Here is a 25,117-nt window from a genome sequence, read left to right on the forward strand (position 1 = left end):
AATGCTTCAACAGAGCTCTAGAAAGAGCGTCATTGTTCAGCTGAAGTCTGTTTAGTATTGATTCAAGTCCGTTCAATAACTGTAAAGTTAATCAATTATGAAGTGAGTTCAATTCAGCTATAAAGCATCATTGTTTAGTAGTACAATCAATTGAACCCTTTGTAAATTAACGAGAGCCTTTGACCACTTAGGCTATTTAGACCATTACGTTCAATATCAATTAATCTTTCTCATTTTTGCGTTGTCATCCCAAGACAACCAGAGACAAAAGTGTGCCAAAATAAACAATAGTAATGGTTTATGGTCTATACACCATCTGTTGCATGATACATTCCCGCAACGATTACAGGTCTCGTAATGACAGTCAATCTGTTTTGGGAAAACGAGTGCTTCTTAGTATCTGATTTATCTAAAACTTCAAATTATAATTTTGTTACTGGCTGGGTTGAGTCAGTCCTATGAAATATTCTCTTGACAAATAGGCCCAAAACCATATATTAGCACATCAATAACTTTTTTATGTAGACAAAATATAGCGCAATATATTATTTTGTCATCAAAATAATCAATCTGAATCAACTGATTTTAAGTGAAAAACATGATTTAATTTGACCAAATCATCTTGACTTTACACCAACAAACAGGAAAACAGAAATAGGATTTCAAACCACATACGAATGTAGTTCGAAACAGATTTTTTAAAATCGCATTTCATGTGATTTCTGGCCGTTCACACTAGCTAAATCTGATCGGATGTGCACAAAAATCGGATTTGGACTGACAGTCTGATAGAGTCCTCTCCTAATGAGCTGATGATGGGAATCAAGTGTGTTAGATAAGGAAGATGTGAAAAGTGCAGAGCAGTGTGTCCCAAGGGTCATTTCTTACTTCAAGTCCACACTAGAGGCTTAGTAACTACTTGCTAGCCATACTAGCTAACTATAGGCTCCATAGGCCTACTTTATTTGGTTGCACCATTTGTTCTTAAGGCTGAATGTAGGCTGTAAGCTCTCTGTCAAGTAATACGTAGTCACATAATATGACATTAACCTTCACTGATCCATTAGCAACCCTCAAAGTGAATTTCAGTCTACACATCTCCTTAACAAGGTGCTTGACCTAAGATCCCTTTCATTGTCTGAAGCACAAATGTAGAAGAGTTTCATGTCGAAGTGTAATACTTTGGGTCAGGTTTGTTGACATCAGTAGCTCCGTTTACTTGGACTCTAATTATCTGTTTGTGATTGGACTTTTAGCATTGTCAGAGCAAAAAAGTAATGTAACCATGTCATTTGGAATAAATTGGCCAGATTTGATCTAAATTTATTATAAGGGATGATATAAACCTTTTCTAATCCATTTGATGAGGCATGAAAACACTTGATCAGATTGAAAACTGAAACTGCAAAGTTGGAAAAAAGGTGTAATGGCGTAGGACACACGGATCAAGCTTTTGTTGTTGTTGAAGGAACGATTTTTCTAAAATTCTCACTCATGGTCTGTGAAGTTTCAGACTCTCATCCACAGACGGCTTGTTTTGGCCGCGCTTTTACTGCTTGATAAATAGAAGTAATGGCTTCATGTGCTCGTCATCTCCTAAATGGGTAAATATTAAGTCTGCTTTTTAAAACAAAGAAAATAAGCAATGGTAGCCTGGCTAAGTATGCGCAAACACCGGGAAACTCTGTTTTTATTCCGATTGAAACAAAAAGTCTTGTTTCCTAACCCTGTTCCTGGAGGCACACATGTTGGATGTCTCTCTTATCCGACTCCTCTATTTCAGTCTCTGCTACTGAGCTGATGAGTTGACTCAGGTGTGTTTGATTAGGAAGAGTTGAACATGTGTGGTGTTGGTGTGCCTCCAGGGAAGTAGCATTTGCCTAAAAGTAAAATGCAGGATTGAATAGTAACGTACTGCAGTACATTGTGATTTAAAGGCACAGTATGTAAGTTTCACTACTAGAGGTCACTTATTCAAAACAATAACAGGTGCAGTTTGCTGGTGATGCATTAAATGAGTGTGGAAGTTGGGAGTTGTCGTATTCACCTCCACAGCCGATGGAGAGCAATCTGATGGGACTCATATTCACGGATGAGCAAATGTATTAAAGTTTTATTAACATTACTGTGGTATGAAATAGGGCGGGCCGAGACAAACGGCAGTCAAACGTTGCCACTCCTTTTGCTTTGTTGTTTGTTTATTTTATGATTAAAGTAACGTCTGCATCTTTCTTCCCTGAATTTGAACTTTGTTACAGTTACGTTTGATCACTTAAATTCACATTCTTTTATTTCATTCTAATGAAATAGCCGCAAGTGCTGAATTACTACTCATACAGGTCAATTTATTTGACAAATTAAACTTGTGGGGGTAATGAGGCGCTGTTTTACTTGGTCAAAACAATCATACTAATAATACATTTGAGTGTGTTGAAACTTATGTTGTAACATTACTCTGTAAGCTAGATCAGTATTAGAATATCATATTAATAAAAGCTAGGTGACTTGTGTTGTTAAATGGCATGCAATTAATTTTAAAATGTATTGAATGGTGGAGAAAATGCTGTATTATTGTTACTACAAATAATATAATAATATGTTAGCCACTTCATACAAACATGTTACTTGCGTTAAATCAAGAAAACAAGAGACTCAAACAATAAGACTAACTGTGTTGAGCTATATAACAAATAGTTTCTCTGGATTTAAACATTATTGGAAACATGGAAACATTTGGGATAATGTAAATACACAAGTCAACAAAATATATATCATTGTTCTAGTGGTTTTTGGATATTTTAATCCAAAAATCTTGCATATAGATTAATCTTGCATATAGACAAGCAGTAATGACAAACCATTAAACTCATAGATGTCTTTTACAGTATGGTTTCAACCGTGTAAAACACATTATAAACTTACTCTATCATTTTTTAAGCTCATTTGAGGAAAACTATTAGACAAATAAAGCAGTTGCATAGACAATTGATACAGTTACATTAAAATAGTAATAATAATAATAATAAAGTATACACAATGAAAACTATTTAAAAAATAGAGCTAATGCTTAACATAGCCTAATGGTTATAATTTGCAATTAGCAACCCAAAGGTTATAGCTATTCAACAAATGCCCATTTGTGTGCATTCAGTTCTCTGCTAGATCAATTTTTGAAAACATTATTGTTATTCTATATTTTTATAAATTATTGTAATGTTATATAAAATACTAGCACTTTAATTATTATAACAGGAAAGATAAAATTGCAGTACCTTGAGATTTAAATCTTAATCCTCCTACAGATTGTGTAGGTTGGCCTGATGTTATCTCCGGTGTTAGCTCCGAATTTAACAACGTCCTGTTAAAACTATTACTTTCTCTGACTGACAAAGCTTCAAGATGCCAGGAGGGATGCATTTCATAAGTGATTAATCCAGACATCCCATGCATGTTAGCTTCATCAGAGGCCAGGAAAACCCACCGGTGTCCCGACACAGCGCTGTGTTCACCACGTACCTCAGAGACTCACTACATCCAGTAACTGGGTTTTCAAATGCACTCATTAGTGTAACGACTCTGTCTCTAGTGCTTAAAGCCGTTAATGAATGTTATAAGTCTCTTGGGGATTTTTCTAAGTAGTTCATTGTTAAACAAGAATTGAGCAAGTTTGTTTTTTAACAGGGCATGCCTGGTATACCTGGAAATGATGGTCAGATGGGAATTAAGGTGATGTTTTCCCTTTTTCTTTGCTCATGTGGACAGTTTATTTCTCATTTGTTGTTGTATAGAGGTTATGCTTCTTGCTCTTTTACAAAACTTAGTGCTGTATGCACGGGCAATATTTTCAGGCACTATGAGTGCACGTCCAACACTATTATTGTACCTATAGGCAACTTAATTCTATTAATTATAAATATAATTAAGTGGAATGTTCTCAATAATGTTTTTCATTCAAAACCCATTTAACTTTTTCTTAAAGTCTCCAAATATAGTTTTGCTACCAGTGTAAATGGTATAAATTAAGCTATCCCTAACATATTGAAAATTTACATCTGTTGGTTTCTTTAAAGGGTGAACATGGCCTGCCAGGACCAAAAGGAGCCAAAGGTATACCTGGAGATTCTGTAAGTAAATCTAAAAATATAGTAAACACTTGAAAAATCACAATGCAAAAGTGAGTGTAACTTTTAATATGTTTGTGATTATGTCCACTGCAAGTCAAATTATATCCAATCAGTCAAATCATATCCAATCATAATGCAATACATTTGTGTTTTCCTTTAAAACATCACTGAGAGAGAAATATTAAACCAAAGAGGCAATCTCATTATTTGTTGTACAAATGCTGGAGACAATAGGACTATTCTCAGTGGACAATGAGCAAGTTAGCTAGGATTGTGGTGACCCTTGTGCTCAAATCGCTTCCATTCGTTGGCATGCAAACATGAGAGAGAGGAAACACTCGCACATGTGAAGAGATTTAGATTGTACTCCGTACCAATGTTTGCTGAACCTGCAAATTCATACAGTATATGATGAAAACATGTTTTACCAATTGACAATGTCAATGTCACTTATTGATCTCTTGGCTCAATACACCAAATATTTGACATTTTGAATTTGCCTGTAATTTGTGATCTAGTGGTTATTAAAAACAGAAGCCCTAGATAATGTCATCATATTCAGTTGCTGATATCCATGCTCAAAGCTAGTGTACCTGCACCTAATATTTAAAGTTGTTAAAATTGTGTTTTTTCCCATGTTCATCTCTCTTTAGTGTGTAGTGTTGCTGTGTGATCATGCAAAAGCTCCAGTTCTTCTCTATATCAGTGTCAGTGTTTCTGAACTCCCTGAAACGCCTCTATTGTAGTCTTGAGTTTCTTCCAGGAACGAACACGTCACAATATTCCTCATTTAAATAATTCATATGCAGTACCGGGCCTGGTTGAGTTAGTTAGTAGTGTGTTGAAACTGGCGGTTATGGTAAGGGGCGGGACATTTCCCAAACACACTCGAAGACCTTGACCAATCACAAGCGTTCAAGAATCGTTCTTATGTTTAGACCAAGCTTTTGAACCGAGTGTGAAAACAGTGTAAGTTTGGAATTGACCTGACTAAAGACTTTATAAAGGGTTTCAATGATAACGGTCAGATAAGTATGATTTAAACCATGCCAATAAAATTCCACTAATGCCAACATCATTTTCAAGTCTATTCAAAAGATAAGTCTATAATTATACAGTACTAATTGGTCATTTAGAAATGTATATGTAACCTTTATTTTGAGGGTTTTTTTTAAATATGTTTTAGGTGCCAATCATTATGATTTTTTGGTCACACTTTAGATTAGGGTCAAATTCTCACTATTAACTACGACTTTTGCCTCAATAAACTCCTAATTACTGCTTGTTAATAGTTAGTAAGGCAGTTTTTAAGTTTAGGTATTGGGTAGGATTCAGGGATATATAATATGTTCATGCAGAATAATGCATTAATATGTGCTTTATAAGTACTCATAAGGGACCCTAAAGTGTTACTGATTTTTGTTAATGGGGTAATGGGGTACTATGCATGGGAAACCACGTGGCATGAAAGTTGAGTAACAATTTACATAAAATTTGCCATATTGTTTGATGGAGACATAAAATCCACCAAACTGACCCATTTTTGAGTGAAAAGGATATTCAACAAGAAAAAAATCAGGGCAGGACTAGGTTTTATCAATCAGGAATTGATTGGATCATGAAAAGTGGGTGTTCCATATAGCAACTGGATGTCAGCCGAAAAGAAAAAGAGAAACTCTGTTTCAGAAGCAGAACAACTTCATTTTGATAAAATATGGCTTAAGTTACATAAGTTACAAAAAAACAAAAAAAAAACACAAAATTAGTGATTTCTGATCGCAAGTTAACTGCTGTAAAGTTAAGAACGTGTATTTGATTGTGTTTGTCTTTCTACAGGGCGAGATGGGATTGCCTGGAATGCCTGGTTCAAGTGGACAACCTGGCCCTAAGGTCACAATGCATGTATTTGCCCTTTGTAATGTTGTAATTCATATGGAAAACATTATAGGTATTGATTACTGAGTTGGAGTCACTATTATATTATTATAGTGATTTCAAAACAATTGCTTGACAGATGGCGAAATTCCTTTGCTCCGTTTGCACCGTTTTTCTCAGTCGCCTTTCATCATTTGTATAGACATGCATGTGGATTGCTACATGTGATGTGTAATTGTGCAGAACAAAAGCCATAGATTATAAATGGTTATGATACTTCAAACTTGTTCCGCTTCAAATCATGTTTTTTAGATTGTGTCCAAGGAAGGAGAAAACAAAGCGTGTCCAGATTTCAAATCTCTAGTGCAGTTCCCATCAAACTTCAGAATGCTAGCCAACAACGCTTTTCTTCATGACTTATTGAACACTTTATGACACTAAATGGACATTTTTCATTTAAAAGAAAATGAGTGCAGAGGAAAGAAATATGTGCACACTGTTACATTGTATACTATAAATCCTGAAAACTTCCAAAGAGGCCCCAAACTTTTACCTCGGTTTGGGGACTGTAAGATTTGTTAATGTTTTTGAAAAGTCTCTAATGCTGATTAAGGCAGCATTTATTTGATCAGAAAAACAGTAAAACAACACTACTGTGAAATATTATTACAAAAAATATTATTACTAGCAAAGTTCGAAAAAACAGCATTTATTTACTGTCTTTACTGTTACTTTTGATCAATTTAATGCATCCTTGATGATTAAAATGATTAATTTCTTTAAAAAAATAACTGACACTAAACTTTATTTAGTTCACCCAAAAATGAAAATTCTGTCATTTACTCCCATGCAAGACTTTCGTTCATCTTCAAAATACAAATATATTTTAATAAAATCTGAGAGATTTCTGTCCCTCCATTGACAGCTATGCAACTACCACTTCATAGTTCATAAAGTTCATATGAATCGAGTGGTTTAGTCCAAATTTTCTGAACAGACTTTCTTTGCTTAACACGCAAGAACCAATGAGGTTCATTCTTGTGTTACGCAGCACGTTTGAGCTTCAGCAAGAACCAATAAGGTTCATTCTCGTGTTACGCAGCACGTTTGAGCTTCAGCAAGAACCAGTGAGGTTCATTCTTGTTACGCAGCACGTTTGAGCTTCAGCAAGAACCAATGAGGTTCATTCTCGTGTTACGCAGCACGTTTGAGCTTCAGCAAGAACCAATAAGTTTCATTCTCGTGTTACGCAGCACGTTTGAGCTTCAGCAAGAACCAATGAGGTTCATTCTTGTGTTATGCAGCATGTTTGAGCTTCAGCAAGAACCAATAAGGTTCATTCTTGTGCTATGCAGCACGTTTGAGCTTCAGCAAGAGCCAATAAGGTTCATTCTTGTGTTATGCAGCACGTTTGAGCTTCAGCAAGAACCAATGAGTTTCATTCTTGTGTTACGCAGCACGTTTGAGCTTCAGCAAGAGCCAATAAGGTTCATTCTTGTGTTACGCAGCACGTTTGAGCTTCAGCAAGAACCAATAAGGTTCATTCTCGTGTTACGCAGCACGTTTGAGCTTCAGCAAGAACCAATGAGGTTCATTCTTGTTACGCAGCACGTTTGAGCTTCAGCAAGAACCAATGAGGTTCATTCTCGTGTTACGCAGCACGTTTGAGCTTCAGCAAGAACCAATGAGGTTCATTCTTGTTACGCAGCACGTTTGAGCTTCAGCAAGAACCAATGAGGTTCATTCTTGTGTTATGCAGCACGTTTGAGCTTCAGCAAGAACCAATGAGGTTCATTCTTGTGTTATGCAGCATGTTTGAGCTTCAGCAAGAACCAATAAGGTTCATTCTTGTGCTATGCAGCACGTTTGAGCTTCAGCAAGAGCCAATAAGGTTCATTCTTGTGTTATGCAGCACGTTTGAGCTTCAGCAAGAACCAATGAGTTTCATTCTTGTGTTACGCAGCACGTTTGAGCTTCAGCAAGAGCCAATAAGGTTCATTCTTGTGTTACGCAGCACGTTTGAGCTTCAGCAAGAACCAATGAGTTTCATTCTTGTGTTATGCAGCACGTTTGAGCTTCTGCAAGAACCAATGAGGTTCATTCTTGTGTTACGCAGCACGTTTGAGCTTCAGCAAGAACCAATGAGTTTCATTCTTGTGTTATGCAGCATGTTTAAGCTTCCGCAAGAACCAATGAGGTTCATTCTTGTGTTACGCAGCATGTTTGAGTTCTGCAAGAACCAATGAGGTTTATTCCAACACATGAAAGAGAACCGCACTCCTGAAGCCTTTCCACTCCTTTCCCACTCCTCAAGCCTCTCCTCAAGCCTTTGGGATCTTTAATAAAAGTTCTTACTGATTAACTTTGACACCCAAACTTGAATTTCCATTATTAGGGCACTAAAGGGGGAAGTGGAGGGCCCGGTCAACCAGGACCTCCAGGGCATGAGGTAAAATATTATATTCAAATTAAACCTTATCTGGTGGTTGAAAGACGAGGAAACATACTTGATGAACTGCATCTTTATATGTTTTAACTTTATTTATTATACTTTTTAATGAAGGGCAAGCCTGGAGAGCCCGGGACCGCTGGCCAGCCAGGACATCCAGGAATGCCAGGATCACAGGGACAGAAGGTGAATAATTAATGTCCACTTCATAAAGATTCCTCATCACATTACATCTGGGATTTGGATGTCTCATACATTTATGAAACTTTCTGAAAATGATTTTGTTATTGCATCCAAATTGCATTTATTTCTTCTGATTTTAATGAGAAAGAAAACTGACATTGCATTTTTGGTCAGTCTTGGAGGCGAAAGCCCACTTTATGGTGAGCAGATTTTCCAAGTGTAGCTCTATTAACTTCAGTAAGGTAATGATCTACCATGGCGAACAAGAAAAGCATTCATGCAAATGTTGCTTGTGGTTTACAAGCATTGGCCGCTTTCAGTGAAACTTCATGAATTATTGACAGCTGTTTTTAAATTTAGAGCTAAATCTTAATTACTATGGGTTTGCCCTCTGTTAGAAGTGGCAAGTTTGTTATGAATCTATCATTCAGAATTTTTGTATAGTCTGTTGAAAATGATTTCAAAGATGGTAAAACGGTAGCAGTAACTGCCTCACACATGGTACTTTACACGTGATGCTCTTCTTAGAAACTCATTTCATCTTTGGAGAATCACCATGCAACCTCAAGCCGCTTACCCTAACCTTACCCATCACAACTAAGTGCCTAACCCGAACCCTGACCCTAAACTGACCCTTAACCTCATTATAACCTTATCCCTAAAACCAAGTCTTGACCCTCAAACAGGACTTTAAAGGCTCTCAGAAAGTGAGGACCAGCCAAAATGTCCTCACTTTACTCTCTTTGTCCTCACTCCAATGGTCTAAAACTCAAACTGGTCCTCACAAAGATAGTTGTACAAGTACACACACACACACACACACACACACACACACACACACACACACACACACACACACACACACACACACACAGCTCAGCACAGTAGCTCAATGGTTGTTGTCAGGGGGCCTTTCTGTGTGGATTTTGCATGTTCTCCATATGTCTGCGTGGGTTTCCTCCAGGTGCATATGTAAAGAATTGCTTTATTAGTTGTGGCAAGAGCTTACGAATATTTCTTTTATTTTGTAATTCTGCTAGGTGCCAATCGTGTCACTGAAACTACATACAGTATTTAAAAAAAGTGGAGACAGATTTTTTTTTGCCTTCTTTAAGATAGATGAGTTCCTATAAGCACTTTTATTTTTAGTCAAAGTAGCTCTGAACCAGCTACCTGATGTAAGTGCTGTTTGGTCTTTGTATAGACCCCGTTGGCATGTTGTATAAAGGAGCAGATATATAGATCTAAAGGCCAATGTTCAATGGAATGACAATTTTTTGTTGTAGTTGTTTGTTTATATGAGTATTGGTATATGGTTCAACCAGAGATCCCCAGCTCAGTTTTTTTATTTTGTTCATATTTTTTTCTGGTGAAAGACATACATAAATGAAGAATAAAGCATAGATGAATATTTATTAAGTAATCCAAGATGTTTGTCAAAATTGAGCCAAATTACAGGGGGGTACAAATGATTTTAGAAAGATGGCAGCATCATTATTTTACTGGTCGGTCTGTTAGTAAAATCTCTTGACTTTAGCCATCTTTTTTGCATTATATGCCAATGGTGACAGTTGAAAAATGGAAAAAAGCACTTCTTGAGTTTGTTTCCCCTGAAGTTTGCATATAGTAACTCAAGAAGAATTAAAGATCTCTTAATATCCTTTTAGGTTTTGGTTAACTTTGAATATTTTAAGGCCCTATATGGTTCATTTCCAAAGTATTGGGATGCCTGACCATTACACCAACAGGGACTTTAATGACATAACATTCGAAATACATAGACATTAATATGGAGTTGGTCCCCCTTTGCAGCTGTAATAGCTTCCACTCTTCTGGGAAGCCTTTCCACAAGATTTTAGAGTGCTTCTGTGGGAATGTTTGCACATTCATCCCATAGAGCATTTGTGGGGTCAGGCACAGGATGAGAAGGCCTGGCTCGCTATCTCCATTTCAGTTCATCCCAGAGGTGTTGGATGGGGTTGAGTTCTGGACTCTGTGCGGGCCAGTCAAGTTCTTCCAAACTCATCCAACCATGACTTTATGGACTTCATGCTGGAATAGAAAAGGGCCTTCCCCAAAGCTGTTCCATCAAATTTGGAAGCATAACATTGTCAAAAATGTATTGGTATGCTGAAGCATTAAGATTTCCCTTCACTGGAAGTTAGAGGCCTTGCCCAACCCCTGTAAACCCCATTCCCTTCAGAAGCCCCATACCATCATCCCTCCTCCACCAAACTTTACAGCTGGCACAATGCAGTCAGACAGGTAATGTTCTCCGTCAGAGCATGTTTCATCTGCTGCACACTCCAGTGGTGCTTTACACCACTGTATCTGACGCTTGGCATTGTAATTGGTGACGTGAGTCTTGCATGGAAACCCATTCCACGAAGATCCCGCCGCACAGTTTTTTTATGCTGATAGTAATTCCAGTGGAAGTTTGGAACTCTTCAGCAAGAGAATCATCTGAGCGTTGGTGACTTTTGGCGACTACACACCATGCACCTTAGGATGCTTTCACATCTGTAGTTAGGTTCATTTGCTCTGGACCAAGGACGAAAAATTATACTTTGTATAATTTTTCAGGCATTTTGGTTCTTTTTCACACCACACTGATTTCTCTGGTCCGAATCATTTGATGAGTTGATGAAACGAACCAAAATGCAGTCACGTGACAACATCCACATCACTCGTTGGCCAGATGTGTCTTGAAAGTATTTCCATTACTGCACTTTGATTGGTCAGAATTAACGTGCCGGAAAATTCCAACAGGACACCCAGAAGTAAACAAAGAGGAGTAAAATCCGGCAGACAACACGCCGCTTTTTACTATGGAGAGATGACTGCGTGGGCTGATTGTATCCCTGGTCATAGTTTATTATATAGTTTGTCTACACCACTTTAGACAAACAATAAAATTCGAGAATGAAGCGAGGATGCGGCTTGAAAATAATGTTTTAATGCACTGCATGCGGCGAAGGCACATCGCAAGTCACTTCAGGAGGAGGCGTGCATTAATGTTGCTAAACAGTGACATAATGCACAGTGCAGCTGACTACGGCAGCTGGTTTAGTCCAAAAATGCGCAGTTCTTTGGCAGTTGGGTCTGTTCGAGGTCTGATTCTCACCACAAACGAACCGCTCCAGAGATCGTTTGAAAGCGTACCGAGACCTACGTTTGTTTGGTCCGCTTTTGGTGCGCACCCGAGTGCGATTGCCGCATTCACAACTGCCCAAACGAACCGCACCAAGGAGGACAACGAACTCTAGTGCGATTCAACAGAACTAAATGAGGCAGTTGTGAGAGCACCCTTAGACACAGTAACCCCGCTCAGTGAGTTTACATGGTCTTCTGCTTCGTGGATGAGTTTCTGCTGTTCCTAAACACTTCCACTTTCCAATAATACCACCTACAGATGATCGTGGAATATCTAGCAGGGATACAATTTCATGAACTGACTTATTGCAAAGGTGGCATCCTATCACAGCACCGTGCTTGAATTCATTGAGCACATTTTTTCACAAATCTCTGTAAATGCAGACTGCATAGCTAGGTGCTTGATTTTATACATCTGTGAAAATTGGTCTGATTGAAACAACTGAAATCAACAATTAAGTGGCGTCCCAATACTTTTGTCCATATAGTGTTTATACCAATACTCAGTATTGCTAATTTAGAAATAGTTAAGCAAAATTGCAAAGTTATGGTCCTCGTATACTGAGAAATTCTTGTCTGAAAGTTTTGCACGTTAAAAAATAGATAATACGACCTCACGTTGTGTCAATCATGTTTACACACCGCCTCCGAAACTTTAGTCCGTCATAACATAAATTCGGATCGGGTTCGATTCTCTGCATTTTAATATGCATCGGACTCAGTGTGCAAGGTTTCTGTGCGGAATGAATTTTTAGGATGACAAATACGAAAAAAACATTTCAGCATGGTTTTTGGGAAGTCCTCAGAAATATCTTCTGATTGAAGCATGATGAGGAAAGGACCTGACTATTACCAGGTTTCTGTTCTCTCAGTCGGGCTGGGCTTGATAAACACACTCCTGACTTTTATCCCATTCATCAAAACTTCACTACCTGTTTAATAACCACTGATGACCTTAGAGGTTCTCATACTTTTCTCCAACATTTTATGTCAATAAATATGTGAAATAATAGAAAGCTTTCTTTATTTGGATTCTTTTTGCCTAGTTATAGAAATTAAAATTTCATTTGTAAGTATATTTGCATGGTTTTCTAACTAACCATACTGTGAATGTTTTTGACAGGGTCAAAGAGGAGATGCTGGTGAAAGAGGAGCTGATGTAAGTTAACCATTTACAATTGTGGTTTACTGAAAAAAAAGGGGAAATAATTGCTAAAGCTAAGGATAAGGATTTTGGTGGAAATGTGTTCTTATCTCTCAGTTATTAAACTAAAAGGGAACCTTCTCTAACTTTTTAGAGTTTTGTTACATGTGATCACTAGTAAATGTTGGCAAATGTCTTTTGGCTTGTATCCCTGTGGAAAATGTGGCCGTTTTGCTGGTTCTACTAAACGTTTTTTTCAGATTTAATTACAGTATACTTACAATGACATGTAAGATGTTGCTTTTGTCACTATAGTGAGGTCCGAGGAAAACACGGCTGGAATCATGAAATCCACTCATAAAAATGGAATTTACTGTATAACGCAGAATGTAATGGAATTTGGCAACATTTGGATGAATTAATCAAATGTAGGGCTGCAGACTTCATCAAATCATAAAGACTGATATTTAAATATGATTATGAAGAGATTAATTGCATTTTTGAAGATGTATGCATTCGTTTAATTACCACTTTTTTTTGTTGATGAATTTGTATTATAAAATACTGAATCCAGAAAAATTAAAAAAGTCAACAGAATTTCTGGGGGAAAAAAGACATTTCATAAGGCTCTGTTAACATTTTAATAAATTATAAATGTGTCAAAGTTTTATTAATTCAGTTGATTTCCTTTTTGATTTAAAAAAAAAAAATTATTAACCCATTAAAAAGAAAGGAAAGAGAGGAAATATGGAATATGGGGAAAATGAAACTAATTTCCTAGGGCCCTAATATATCTTGAAAATGCTGTATGAAAAGGTAAATCTCTGTGACAAGAAGGATTGTCATTTATTTCAGATTCAGTTGGCAGTCAAATTCATTCACTTCATGGATGATTTTTCAAGGAGCAGAATGTTTCTGTCTCTAGGATGAATACAGTGTAAAAAAGAATATTATTGCAGCATAAAATAAAAAAAATCTATGAAATTTAAATGAGGAAAAAGTAAAAAAAAAATCAAGTATTCTAATTTATTTTTAAGCATTACAAAAAAAATATATATATATTATCTTGGTATTTATTTGTAAATTTTAGAATTTAGAATTCATGCTGATCAGATCTTTAAAGCAGGGTATATGATAAATGTTTTTGACATATATGAAACAAAGAAGTTTAATTTGTCAAGATTTCAAGTACTTCAGAAGTGGCCCATGTTGCATTCAATATGAGTGATTTCATTGGACATGCTTAGATGTTCACTAACCTAAGATGTCCTAGAGTCGAATAGGTCCACATATTTATATGTATATGTTACTAAAAAAAATTATGCAATTGAACAGGGGATGAAAGGTGAAAGAGGAGACTCTGGGAGACCTGGTGTTCATGTAAGTTTGCGTGTGTGTGTAATACTATATTATATTTATGGAAAATGTAACTTTTAAATGTATACTTTTTTTTAAATAAAACCTACAGCGCATTCAATTTTATACATTTAGGAATTACAGGACTGGATGAAGTGATTAAATAAATAAAAATAAACACTTTAATAATAAGTAACAATTTCTGTATCTGAAATTACACAATCAACCACAAGGTGGAGTAGTTTCTCTTGCTGAATGCCATTTGCAAGGCACATTTTATAACACTTTTATTGCATACAGTAGTATTTTGCATAAAAAATAAAATAACTAAGTAGAACATAACATTTTATGTTTTCATTTCATGGTTAAGGGTGAGAAACAAACTACAGTGAAGAAGTCCCAACTATTTGGACAATTAAGCCACACTATTTAACTCATTTTGCAAACAGGTGTAGGGAAATACAGTGACAGCAAAAATATACTATACACTTTTTATGGATTTACTACAAAGCATTTAGATTTTGATCTAGTGATCTAGTGATTTTGCAGCATTTTACAGATTTTTATTGAGGTGTTTAAATCACTAATTTCCTGTCCGTTTTAACAAGAACTAGCATCACATAATATTTTGCCAAATCACACAGGTGTTTTTGTAAAAGCTATTGTTGCTTTGTTGTTTTGTAACCCAGTTGGTACATGTGTCTTGTCTCCACACAGGGTTTAACTGGGCCAGCTGGGCAGAAAGGAGAGGTGAGCACATCTCTGATCTGAACGCACCGTCACCATGAGATCTAGTGTGAGTGTGTTGAGCTGTGTTTGTGTGCATGTCAGAAAGGGCCAGCAGGAGAGTCCGGTCAGAGGGGCCCGAACGGCCAGCAGGGGCTCCCGGGACAGCCGGGACAGACGGGACCCTCGGGGCCCAGGGGACTTACCGGAGAAACCGGCCCCGCGGGAACACCTGGACCCGAGGGACGACCTGTATGTGATACGTTTCCTAATTACTGTATTGTTCAGTGTGTGTGTGTGTGTGTGTGCGTGTGTATGTGTATGTGTATGTGTATGTGTATGTGTATGTGTATGTGTATGTGTATGTGTATGTGTGTGTGTGTGCCTTCCTCTCCTGTAAGATCATCTAGTCAGTGGAGGATATAATATTATGATAACACTTTATAGTAAGGTTCATTAACTTAACTATTTTTAGTTAACATGAACTAAGAATGAACAATACTTCTACAGCATTTATTAATCTTAGTTAATATTAATTTCAACATTTACTAATACATTATTAAAATCAAAGTTTGTATTTGTTAACATTAGTTAATGCACTGTGAACTAACATGAACACACAATGAACAGCTGTATATTTATTAACTAACATTAACAAAGATTAATAAATGCTGCAACAAATGTATTGCTCATGCTTAGTTCATGTTAGTTAATGCATTATCTAATGTTGACTAATGAACCGTATTGTAAAGTGTTACCAATATTGCATGGACAGTTGAACAGAAACTCTGTGTTTTTGCAGGGCAGAGAGTTTTCTGAGCAACACATTCAGCAGATTTGCAGAGACATCCTTCGATGTGAGTATCCAAAATTATCTGGCGTTTTTAATCTATTGTATACAAGTGAATCTCACAAAAAAAAAAAAAAAAAAAATCCTGTTCAGGCCACCTTCCAAAAACATTTTGTATCCATCAATAACCCAAATATATATATATATATATATATATATATAAACTTAGTACACACACAAGCACACACACACAAGTTTGTTTCACTATATTAGAAAGGATATTGCATAGACTTGATTGATTGATATTATATCAGGTTAATGATATGAGCTCTAAACCTATCCATCACAGATATGTGCACAGATTTTTTTTATTAAGTTTTATTTTGTAGCTTTCTGGAGGGTGACATTTACAACAAATTATCTGAGTTACATTTTCAAATAAGTAACTCAAGTTACATTGTTTTTCCATGTATTGACTGACTTATGTTGAGAGAAATTGAGAGTAAGTGCAGAGGCGTTGTGTGTGAACATGATCTCTATTGTAGATCTAGACTAGAGTGCAACTCACAGTTTTCCCTTAAATTACATCTGTTTTGAACAGCCGTCTTGATCTTGAATGCGAGTACAGTATGAAGCGTCCAGTGTGTGATTCCTTGGACACAAGGACACTTTAGGATGTTTAATGAGGCTTAAAAACATTAAATCCAGTACATTGACTCTTGTGAGGAAACAGCTGATCACTTAATGAATTGACAGCCTGTCAATCTTCAATGTGTTCACCATTAAACATTCATTTTGGAGTCAGATATATTTCGAAATTACAACAAAATAAATCCTGTTTTATAAGAGAAGCCACTGAGTTGTTTTATCTCTTTTTTTATTTTATTTGTATGGTGTCTGCAAACAGTGAGTGACTGTAATAAAACTAAAAGGCACTCAATGATTCAGAATCTGATTTAATAATAAATACATTTAAATCTAAGCAGTTTATTTCTGAAATTTTTGTTTTTGCTAGTAGAAGTTCTGAATGGCCAGTAAGTTAACTAAAGGTAGTAGCCAAATTGGCTGGTGAGTGAAAAAGGTCACACTTTAGTTTAGGGTCCAATTCTCACTATTAACTAACTATTAACTATGCCTTTTGCCTCAATAAACTCCTAATTACTGCTTATTAATAGTTAATAAGGTTAAGTTTATGTATTGGGTGGATTAAGGTATGTAGAATATCATGCAGAATAATGCATTAATATGTGCTACTAATATGCATGCCAATACGCAACTTGTTAATAGTGAGAATTGTACCCTAAACTGGTGCTACCAAAGTTAATTTTAAACGCTGAACGTTTATATACACGAGTTTTGACAGAGCCTTCCTGTGTCTGATTCTGTTTTGTGGTTACAGCTGAGATTCCTACTCTTCTGTTGAGTAGCCAGCACAATCATCACAGAAGCTGCGAGCACTGCTACACACGCGTGGGACCCCCGGGGCCTCCGGGGCCACCGGGCCCTCATGGCTCTCGAGGATTCCCAGGTTTATCTGGCTCTAACGGGCTGCAAGGGCAGCGGGGTTTACCTGGGCGGCCTGGTGTTCCTGGCATGCAAGGTACAGACATGCTCAACACACATCACACTGTGTCTACGTCTACATTAATCCGGATACATTTGACAACGGCGTTTTCATTTAAAAACGCCCTCCGTCCACACTACCGTTTTCCGACATTTCAGTGTGGATGAGAAATTTTTGAAAAGCGCTAAATTCCCCTTACTGCACATGCGTAAAATCTCACAAAAGCTCACTGAGATGATACAGACTGAAAAATAAATAATAAAGTTATCGCGCAATTCTTCTGGCAGGATCATTTTATTCAGCAAAATATCTCAGCATTCACTGAAGGCCGCACTCACACACCAATATATGTTTGGTGTAAAACGCAACTGCTTTTATGTTTTGCAGCAGGACAGCAAATGTGAGTGAATTTTCTGTCATCTTTTCAGGACTGTGATAGGAAGAGTGTGTGAAGTAACATATTTTAGCAACAGTGTGAAAGTGAACAGCTCATTATAGGCACAATACCGGTATAAACATGAATATCTATGGGTTCAATATGCATCACATGACTAAACTTATGCCATCGTTTTTAAATACCTCCGTTTTCACAGTCCACACTACAACGCGAAAACAGCGTTTTCAAGGGTATTCACTTTGGAGAGCGTTTTCAAAAAGCTTAGTGTGGAGGGAAGGCCAAACCGGAGAGAAAAAGATGCGTTTTCAAACTAAAACGTATTAGTGTGGACAAGGCCTGTGTCTACAGCACTGTACATTATCTCCGAATGTTCACAGATTTCCATTGATTTATATAATTGCTCTCGAGAGAAGTCTCACTGTACACTCTGGTTTCCCCTCACGGATCCAGTTCCTCTGGGACTGGATGAGATGGTGCAGACGTAGTCGAGGCTACTCTTTCCCTTCGATCGCTCTTCTCCCGGGAGTTCTGGAGAGAGTTCGCAGGGACCAAGTTCTTGGCCGGGCCGAGTATGGTTTCCTGATTTGGTGTCTCTCCTCGACGGGCCTCCTCTAGAGTTACCCGTCAGGAGGGACCTTCTGTCCCAAGCAGGGGGCTCGATTGTTCACCCCCGTCCAGAACTGTGAAGCCTGTGGGCTTCTATACCATTCTACAGTCCAGAGCTCCCTCCACGTGGAAACTTTATGCCCTGAAGTGGAGAGTTTTTACTTCTTGGTGTAGTGACCGTCAGTTGTACCCAGTTAACTGCCCGGTTGGTAGAGTGCTGGAGTTCCTGCAGGAGCGGTTCACTCTAGGTCTATCCCCGTCCACTTTGTAGGTTTATGTGGCGGCCATCGCTGCTTACCACATTCCTTTGGGTGGAATGTCGTTGGGTAGACACCCCTTGGTATCTTGTTCCCTCAGTGGTACTCTGAGGCTGAGGCCTGCAGTTCGTACCAGGGTGCCGACATGGGATCTGGCCATTGTCCTTCAGTAGCCGCGTTTCCACTGTCGGACCAGTGCGAGCCAGGGCTTTAAACGGGCCGTGCCGGGCTAATAGCACCAGGCCTGCGTTTCCACTGTCGGGCCAGAAGCTCCACAGCGCTTCACTAAAACACGCCCGTAACACGCCTCTCTGGAACAACGTCACACTAACCCATCATTTCACCAACAAATGGAAGTTTTATCAGAAAACTAATCAGAAATCACTGGAAACAGCGTTTAAAACAAACATGATAAAAGCGGCCGTTTGCTGGCATTTTTTTTTTGTTTACTTGAATATTTAAAACCCAAGCATCAATGTTTTACCACAGGTTTACAATAAAAAGTGATACATTGATCATAATGAATTAATTTATGTCAAAATTGCACATTAGTCACTCAGAAATAAATTACTGTTAGGTCTATTTCACAAAAGAAAGAGGACACACTTCTTCAGTCGCGTCTGTTTCTTTATCTGGTAGTTACAGGACATATTTACATCACATTTAGAAAGAATGATAATTTCTACAAATATATGCCATACGACCTGGAGCTTTAGCACTCTCTCGACTCCCATACAGATATTTTCAGTCAGAGAAACAGAGGAAGCTCCTGAAAAAAAAGTTGCTTTATTTTATGATAGTCCGGTATAAAGAGACGAGACGTAGGCTACTGACAGATAAAATAAAAACATGACTGTGATAGCCTTTAATATTGGTCTGATTTCTTCAAGCGTTCACTATGTTTTTTTTACTATGCGTATCTTCAAGCGTTTACTATGTTTACTATGGTAACGGTTAGCGCGCATAGTCTTTTGCATCACAAACAGAAGGCATTCAAACATGAACGCGAGTTAAATTATTTTAGAAGTCTTTAATGCTGACAGAATCATCCGGCGCTGCCGTCTCCCGACTCAGGTGAACTCCGCCTCTGTTGGTAACCACTCCTCTAGCCCGAGCTGGCCCGCTTTGGCCCAAGGTATTCGACGGGCCAGAAATCCTGGCCGTTGGCCCCGAGTAAGCCCCGATCAAGCCCCGGAAGTGACAGTGGAAACGCGACTGGCCCTGGCACGCACTAGCACAGCCCGGCCCTGGCCCGACAGTGGAAACGCGGCCCTGTGGCATATAAAAAGTCCCCAACATCAAAGCAGAGAATGAGCAAGTGGATAGTTGAGGCTATCTCACTTGCTTATGAGTCGGTCGGACAACCTTCTCCTATGTCAGTCTGTTCCCATTCTACTAGGAGTGTGGCGGCCTCCAAGGCCCTTATGTCAGGAGTTGCTCTCCAAGATGTCTGTGATGTGGCAGGCTGGTCCTCACCGCACACATTTGTTAGGTTCTACTCCTTGAACCTGGACTCTACACCAGGATCCCAGGTGCTCTCATCCTAGTGCTGCTCTTCTCGATTTCACACAGGACAGTCACTTCTTGCTATGGTGGCATTGGCATAGACGTTCCCTCAGTGTCAATCGACGCAGTGCGAATTCCCTTGAAAGGGAACACCACAGTTAAGACTGTAACCTCGGTTCCCTGAAGAGGGAACGAGACGCTGCGTCACCTTGCCATATCTCCTACGTGCCTGTCAGCGACTTACTTCAGACTTTTACGAAGCTAGCGCTGCTTGGTTTTGGGCAGGCTTTATAGTTTTCTGCTTCGTGATGTCACCTGCCTCTGACGTTCCACCACACCATTAGACTGATTTCACATGTGGTTCAAGACGTCATCACGTGAACCGTTCCCTCAGTGTCAATCGACGCAGCGTCTCGTTCCCTCTTCTACAGTCCGGGGCATTTTCAAGCCCTCAAAACGCCGTTGTCGTGTAAATGAACGGCCAAAACACATAAAGTTTTCAGTTTTTATTTGAAAACAGTGTTGTGTAAACGGAGCCTAAGTTTACCTGCATTAGTTCATGTTTCCTTTGTCCCTGGTCACTGGTTGCTATGGTTATTTGTTGGCTAACTGATCCACTGCACCTGTTCCTTGTGTTCCGTGGCACAGCACAGTCTAAACAGATTTGGAAGGGATTAAAGTTGCAAAGTATGTTTGTCAGCTTAAGGCTGGTTAAAGGATTAGTTCACCCAAAAATGAAAATTCTGTCATTTACTCACCCTGGTGTCGTTCCAAACCGGTAAGACTTTCGTTCATCTTTGAAACACAAATGAAGAACTTTTGATGAAATCTGAGAGATTTCTGTCCCTCCAACCACCACTTTGATGCTTCAAAAAGTTCATAAAGGATCGTAAAACGAATCCTCATGAATTGAGCGGTTTAGTCCAAATTTTCCGAAGAGATACGATCGCTTTTTATGATGAACAGATTGAATTTAGACTTTTATTCACAAATAAACATTGATCAGCGAACATAAACAGAAGCTCAACCGCACCTGCATGACACGCGAGAACAAACCTTATCAGTCAAAGTGGTAGTTGCGTAGCTGTCAACGGAGGGACAGAAATGTCTCTGAAAGACAAATTAATATGTTTTTACTACATTCAAAGATGATCGAAAGTCTTACAGGTTTGTAACGACATGAGGGTGAATAAATGATGACATCATTTTCATTTTTGGTTGAACTAACCCTTTAAAAGCTTCCAAAGTGAAATCTGTATCAGCATACATATACATATATTCATTTAGTTTGTCTGTTTTGAAGCACACAAAATGATTTTTTTCTGGCTATGTCTAGGTGATCCAGGAGAAAAGGGTGATAAAGGAAATCAAGGACGATCACAAATTGGAGACCCAGGTCTCCCAGGACCACCAGGTGAGCAGATGCTAACCACCACTAACACTAGTTATTAAACAGGCCATTCATGTGCGAATTAAAAGGGTCATATACTTTTTATTATTTTAGTTTTTCCCTGAGATCACATTTGCCCTGAGATAATTTTCCAATTCCAAATCATTTTTAATTTTCTGGCCTTAACTGCCATGAAATGAGCAACAACGCTCCACAACCAGCTGTCAGTAGCAGATACATAATGGATGCGGTGTCGCTGATGACATGCATTTAAACATTTTAAATATAAAAAGTATTGATTTCCAGTAAAATAATGTAGAATATTATTTTACTGGTAAATATTACTGGAAAATTAATATACTGGTAAAATCAGACCAACAAATACATTTCCCATCGCATTATCATACAATGTTTAGCATTTTTTATATATATATATATATATATATATATATATATATATATAACTCCTTCCTCGCCATTGATGGAATTTTCCCAGTGTTTTTACCATTATTTACCAGCAATTACTCGCAATTCTGACTTTTTTTCTCGCAATTGTGAGGTTATATCTCGCAATTCTGACATCTTTTCTCAGAATTGTGAGATATAAACTCATAATTGTGAGTTATAAAGTCCAATTCTAAGGGAAAAAAGACTGACTTTTTATCTCACAATTGCGTGAATGTTATAAAGTCAGAATTGTGAGATAAAAAGTCGAAATTACCTTTTTTATTTTTCAGATGTAGTCTTTGACAAAAACACGATTTTCTCAGATTTGTGCTCAAATTGTATCATTTTTTTATGAAATTCAATTGTTGATAAAAAAAGAATGCATTAAGCTAGAATTAGAGCTGGGAATCGATTAAAAAAAATTAACTAATTAACTGCACAATTTGCTGTAATTAATTGCAATTAATTGCATTTCCCCCAAGCTTGTAATCATCAATATTTAAACTTAGAATCACCTAATTAAATTAAACAACACAGGAGAAAAAAGGAACAGAAAATAGCCCTATATTAAAATAATCTTAAACATCAATATATCAATGTATTATTCTTTTTCAATAATCAATCAACATAATTTAACAGATTTTAAAAAAAAATTTTTTTTAATACTAATTATCAAAATAAAATATAGTCCTACAAAGCTATTATTACCAGAGCATGTGATCAGAGCAGGTAATTTTACCATTGTTGCCCAGCATGACTATACCAGCTCAGTAGGGCTTTTGCGAACAGAAGTGTACTTCAGAGAAATTTCACGTTATTTGAGCGGACTTTGCTTTTCCAGTTTATGATCGGTACATGATTGGAGCGTTTGGGCCGTTAACGACAGAGCAGAACGCGCAGCGCAAACACAGCGGAACACTGAGCAGAGAGCGCAGCGCGCCGACACACACACAAACACACACACGGAACGGAAACCGCGGCGCACACACAGAGCGGAAAAGACCCGCTCATGAAAGCTGCGCGAGAATGAAACCTGATCGCCGAACACGGAGGGGCGGGACGGCATATTTTCGGCCTTTTCAATAGCAGCCGCAACAGGAAGCCATTAAAACGAGGCAAAAAAAAAGTGCTGCGTTAATTGCGTTATTTTTTTTTAACGCGTTAAACATTTTAAATTAATCGCAAAGATTAATGCGTTAATTCCCCCAGCCCTAGCTAGAATTAAATGATTTTCTTTCTTTTTTTTAAAGCCAGAGGCTTTGTTCTTTCTGTTGAAATATTGCATGTTCAGATATTCATACAACAAAATATTCTGGAGGCCATGAAACTTTTGTGAAAATGATCAAAAATGCTGGCGCTCACTGGCAACGCATTTTCAAAAACGCTGGCAGGGAAAGAGTTAAATAATCAGGGCGGACATTATAAGCAGGCATAATTATTTACATGGTGGACAGCAGTTTAAAATGAGCACACAAAGAGCTTGAATGCTCTTCTGTCAGAATGTCACTTTGACACAGAATCTCTTTGACTCCAGGTCCGATGGGCCCGTCGGGAGTGGGAAAACCAGGACCGGCCGGTAAACCGGGGTCGCCGGGTCACAGCGGAGAGGAGGGGAAGAGAGGACACCCCGGGGAGCCCGGCCAGCCAGGAGTGTGCCATCCTCACATGTGCTACGCTGCAATGATGAGAAGAGACGCTTACAGTAAAGGGCCAAACTATTGAAAGAGGCAGACAGTCAGTGAACGAGAGAAAACAGCGAATCTTTCCAATCTCAGGACGATCAAGAGTGTCTCACACTCACGGACACATGAAGTACCTCTTAAAGTGTAAATAATACATTAACACCAGCGATTGTCCACAACTCGATTCGACACTTACTGTCACAAGCTGAGATGTGCCATGATTTATTCACGCTGTTTGTCACGAGGAATGAAAAGCATCCAGTGTGAGGAGAAATTCTTCCTTTCGTCGGCTCTCTTGCTCCCTCGAGTGGCGTTCAACCATCACCAGCCCAGCGTCTCGTCGTATTTATGATGCCAGATTTACTGTCCCTCTGCTTTTGTCGTGGGAGTTCTTCTGCAACGCTTCATGCCTTCTGTCTCTCTAGTCCTCATCCCCTTACATATTGCTAGGGTTCCCACATCTTTGTGACCAATGACTTTTCCTGGTATTTGTGATTTACAGGAAACATTTAAAAAAATCTATTTAAAACAAATTGTAATTTCTAGCCTGTAATATTTTAGAGCAGAAACAGTATATATTCACTATAGAAATGTCCATGAGTTTTCCATGAATGTTTAAGATTTTACTCATTTCCACACCTTTTCCAGGCCTCTGATATTTCCAGGCTGTCCATAGTCTTCAGATTACACATGTGAGTGTGCTTAGATATCTATATTAAATGTTGAAATGGTAAATTGAACAAATTTATCGTATACATTTTAATCTGCCTTTCTCTGCAGCAAATGAGACACAATTCTGATGTTTTTCTTTCTTTTACCCTTGGTTGATAAAGGGTGTGTAGAAGAGTGTAATAAAGCACACCTTCCAATAAATGTATAATTTTTTTGTTATTTATAAGAACTGATATCAGTTACAGCTTCTCCTGTGAGAGCGCTTCCTTATTTTTGCAGTGATTATTTTTTTATAACATTCATGTGTTTGAATGACTTTTAATGATATTAATTAAAACCTTTTTTATTATTTTTTGTTGCTGTTGTTGCTTCATGTTCTGTTACAAAAGCAGTATTATATATGATGTTGTGAATGTGTACTATAATTTCCAGGTGATCATCCCTATTTCTTATAGTGTCACATAACAGGGTCATAAATGAAACCGGAAAAACCTAAAAGTGAGGAACAAAAATATACTTTTGGACTGCCATCTATGCCCTGCAATGGATTGATCACTTTTTTTAATTGTAATTGAGACATTTCTTAATGTTCTACTCTAATATATAATAACATTAAATGTGTCCATGGTGAATAAATTGTCTAGGTAACAGGCAATCTAATCAAATTAGTCTGAGATTATGGAGTATTACTGATTACATGATATAATATGTGACATTCAGCATTAAAGCTAAAACCTTTTTTAACCCCAGATCCAGTCCTAGGTGGCGCTGTTGCTCTTTCTAACATTTAGGATGT

The 25,117-nt window shown here is 38.0% G+C and overlaps 1 protein-coding gene across 2 annotated transcripts in view; it reads left to right on the forward strand.

The window, feature by feature from the left end:
- col21a1 (collagen, type XXI, alpha 1) overlaps nucleotides 1-24,672 on the forward strand; it is an 85,506-nt gene extending 60,834 nt beyond the window's left edge. For both annotated transcript variants that reach the window (XM_084092266.1, XM_084092265.1), the window contains exons 17-29: nucleotides 3,682-3,726; nucleotides 4,071-4,124; nucleotides 5,961-6,014; nucleotides 8,395-8,448; nucleotides 8,563-8,634; nucleotides 12,908-12,943; nucleotides 14,264-14,308; nucleotides 15,002-15,034; nucleotides 15,116-15,262; nucleotides 15,813-15,867; nucleotides 17,200-17,400; nucleotides 21,467-21,544; nucleotides 23,502-24,672. In XM_084092266.1, coding sequence (XP_083948392.1) covers nucleotides 3,682-3,726; nucleotides 4,071-4,124; nucleotides 5,961-6,014; nucleotides 8,395-8,448; nucleotides 8,563-8,634; nucleotides 12,908-12,943; nucleotides 14,264-14,308; nucleotides 15,002-15,034; nucleotides 15,116-15,262; nucleotides 15,813-15,867; nucleotides 17,200-17,400; nucleotides 21,467-21,544; nucleotides 23,502-23,689 — 1,062 coding nt within the window. In that variant the 3' untranslated portion in view covers nucleotides 23,690-24,672. The remainder of the gene's footprint in view (nucleotides 1-3,681; nucleotides 3,727-4,070; nucleotides 4,125-5,960; nucleotides 6,015-8,394; nucleotides 8,449-8,562; nucleotides 8,635-12,907; nucleotides 12,944-14,263; nucleotides 14,309-15,001; nucleotides 15,035-15,115; nucleotides 15,263-15,812; nucleotides 15,868-17,199; nucleotides 17,401-21,466; nucleotides 21,545-23,501) is intronic.
- Nucleotides 24,673-25,117: the final 445 nt, after the last annotated feature.

Source organism: Abramis brama (assembly GCF_963993115.1).
Source record: "Abramis brama genome assembly, chromosome: 19".
Lineage (NCBI taxonomy): Eukaryota > Metazoa > Chordata > Actinopteri > Cypriniformes > Leuciscidae > Abramis > Abramis brama.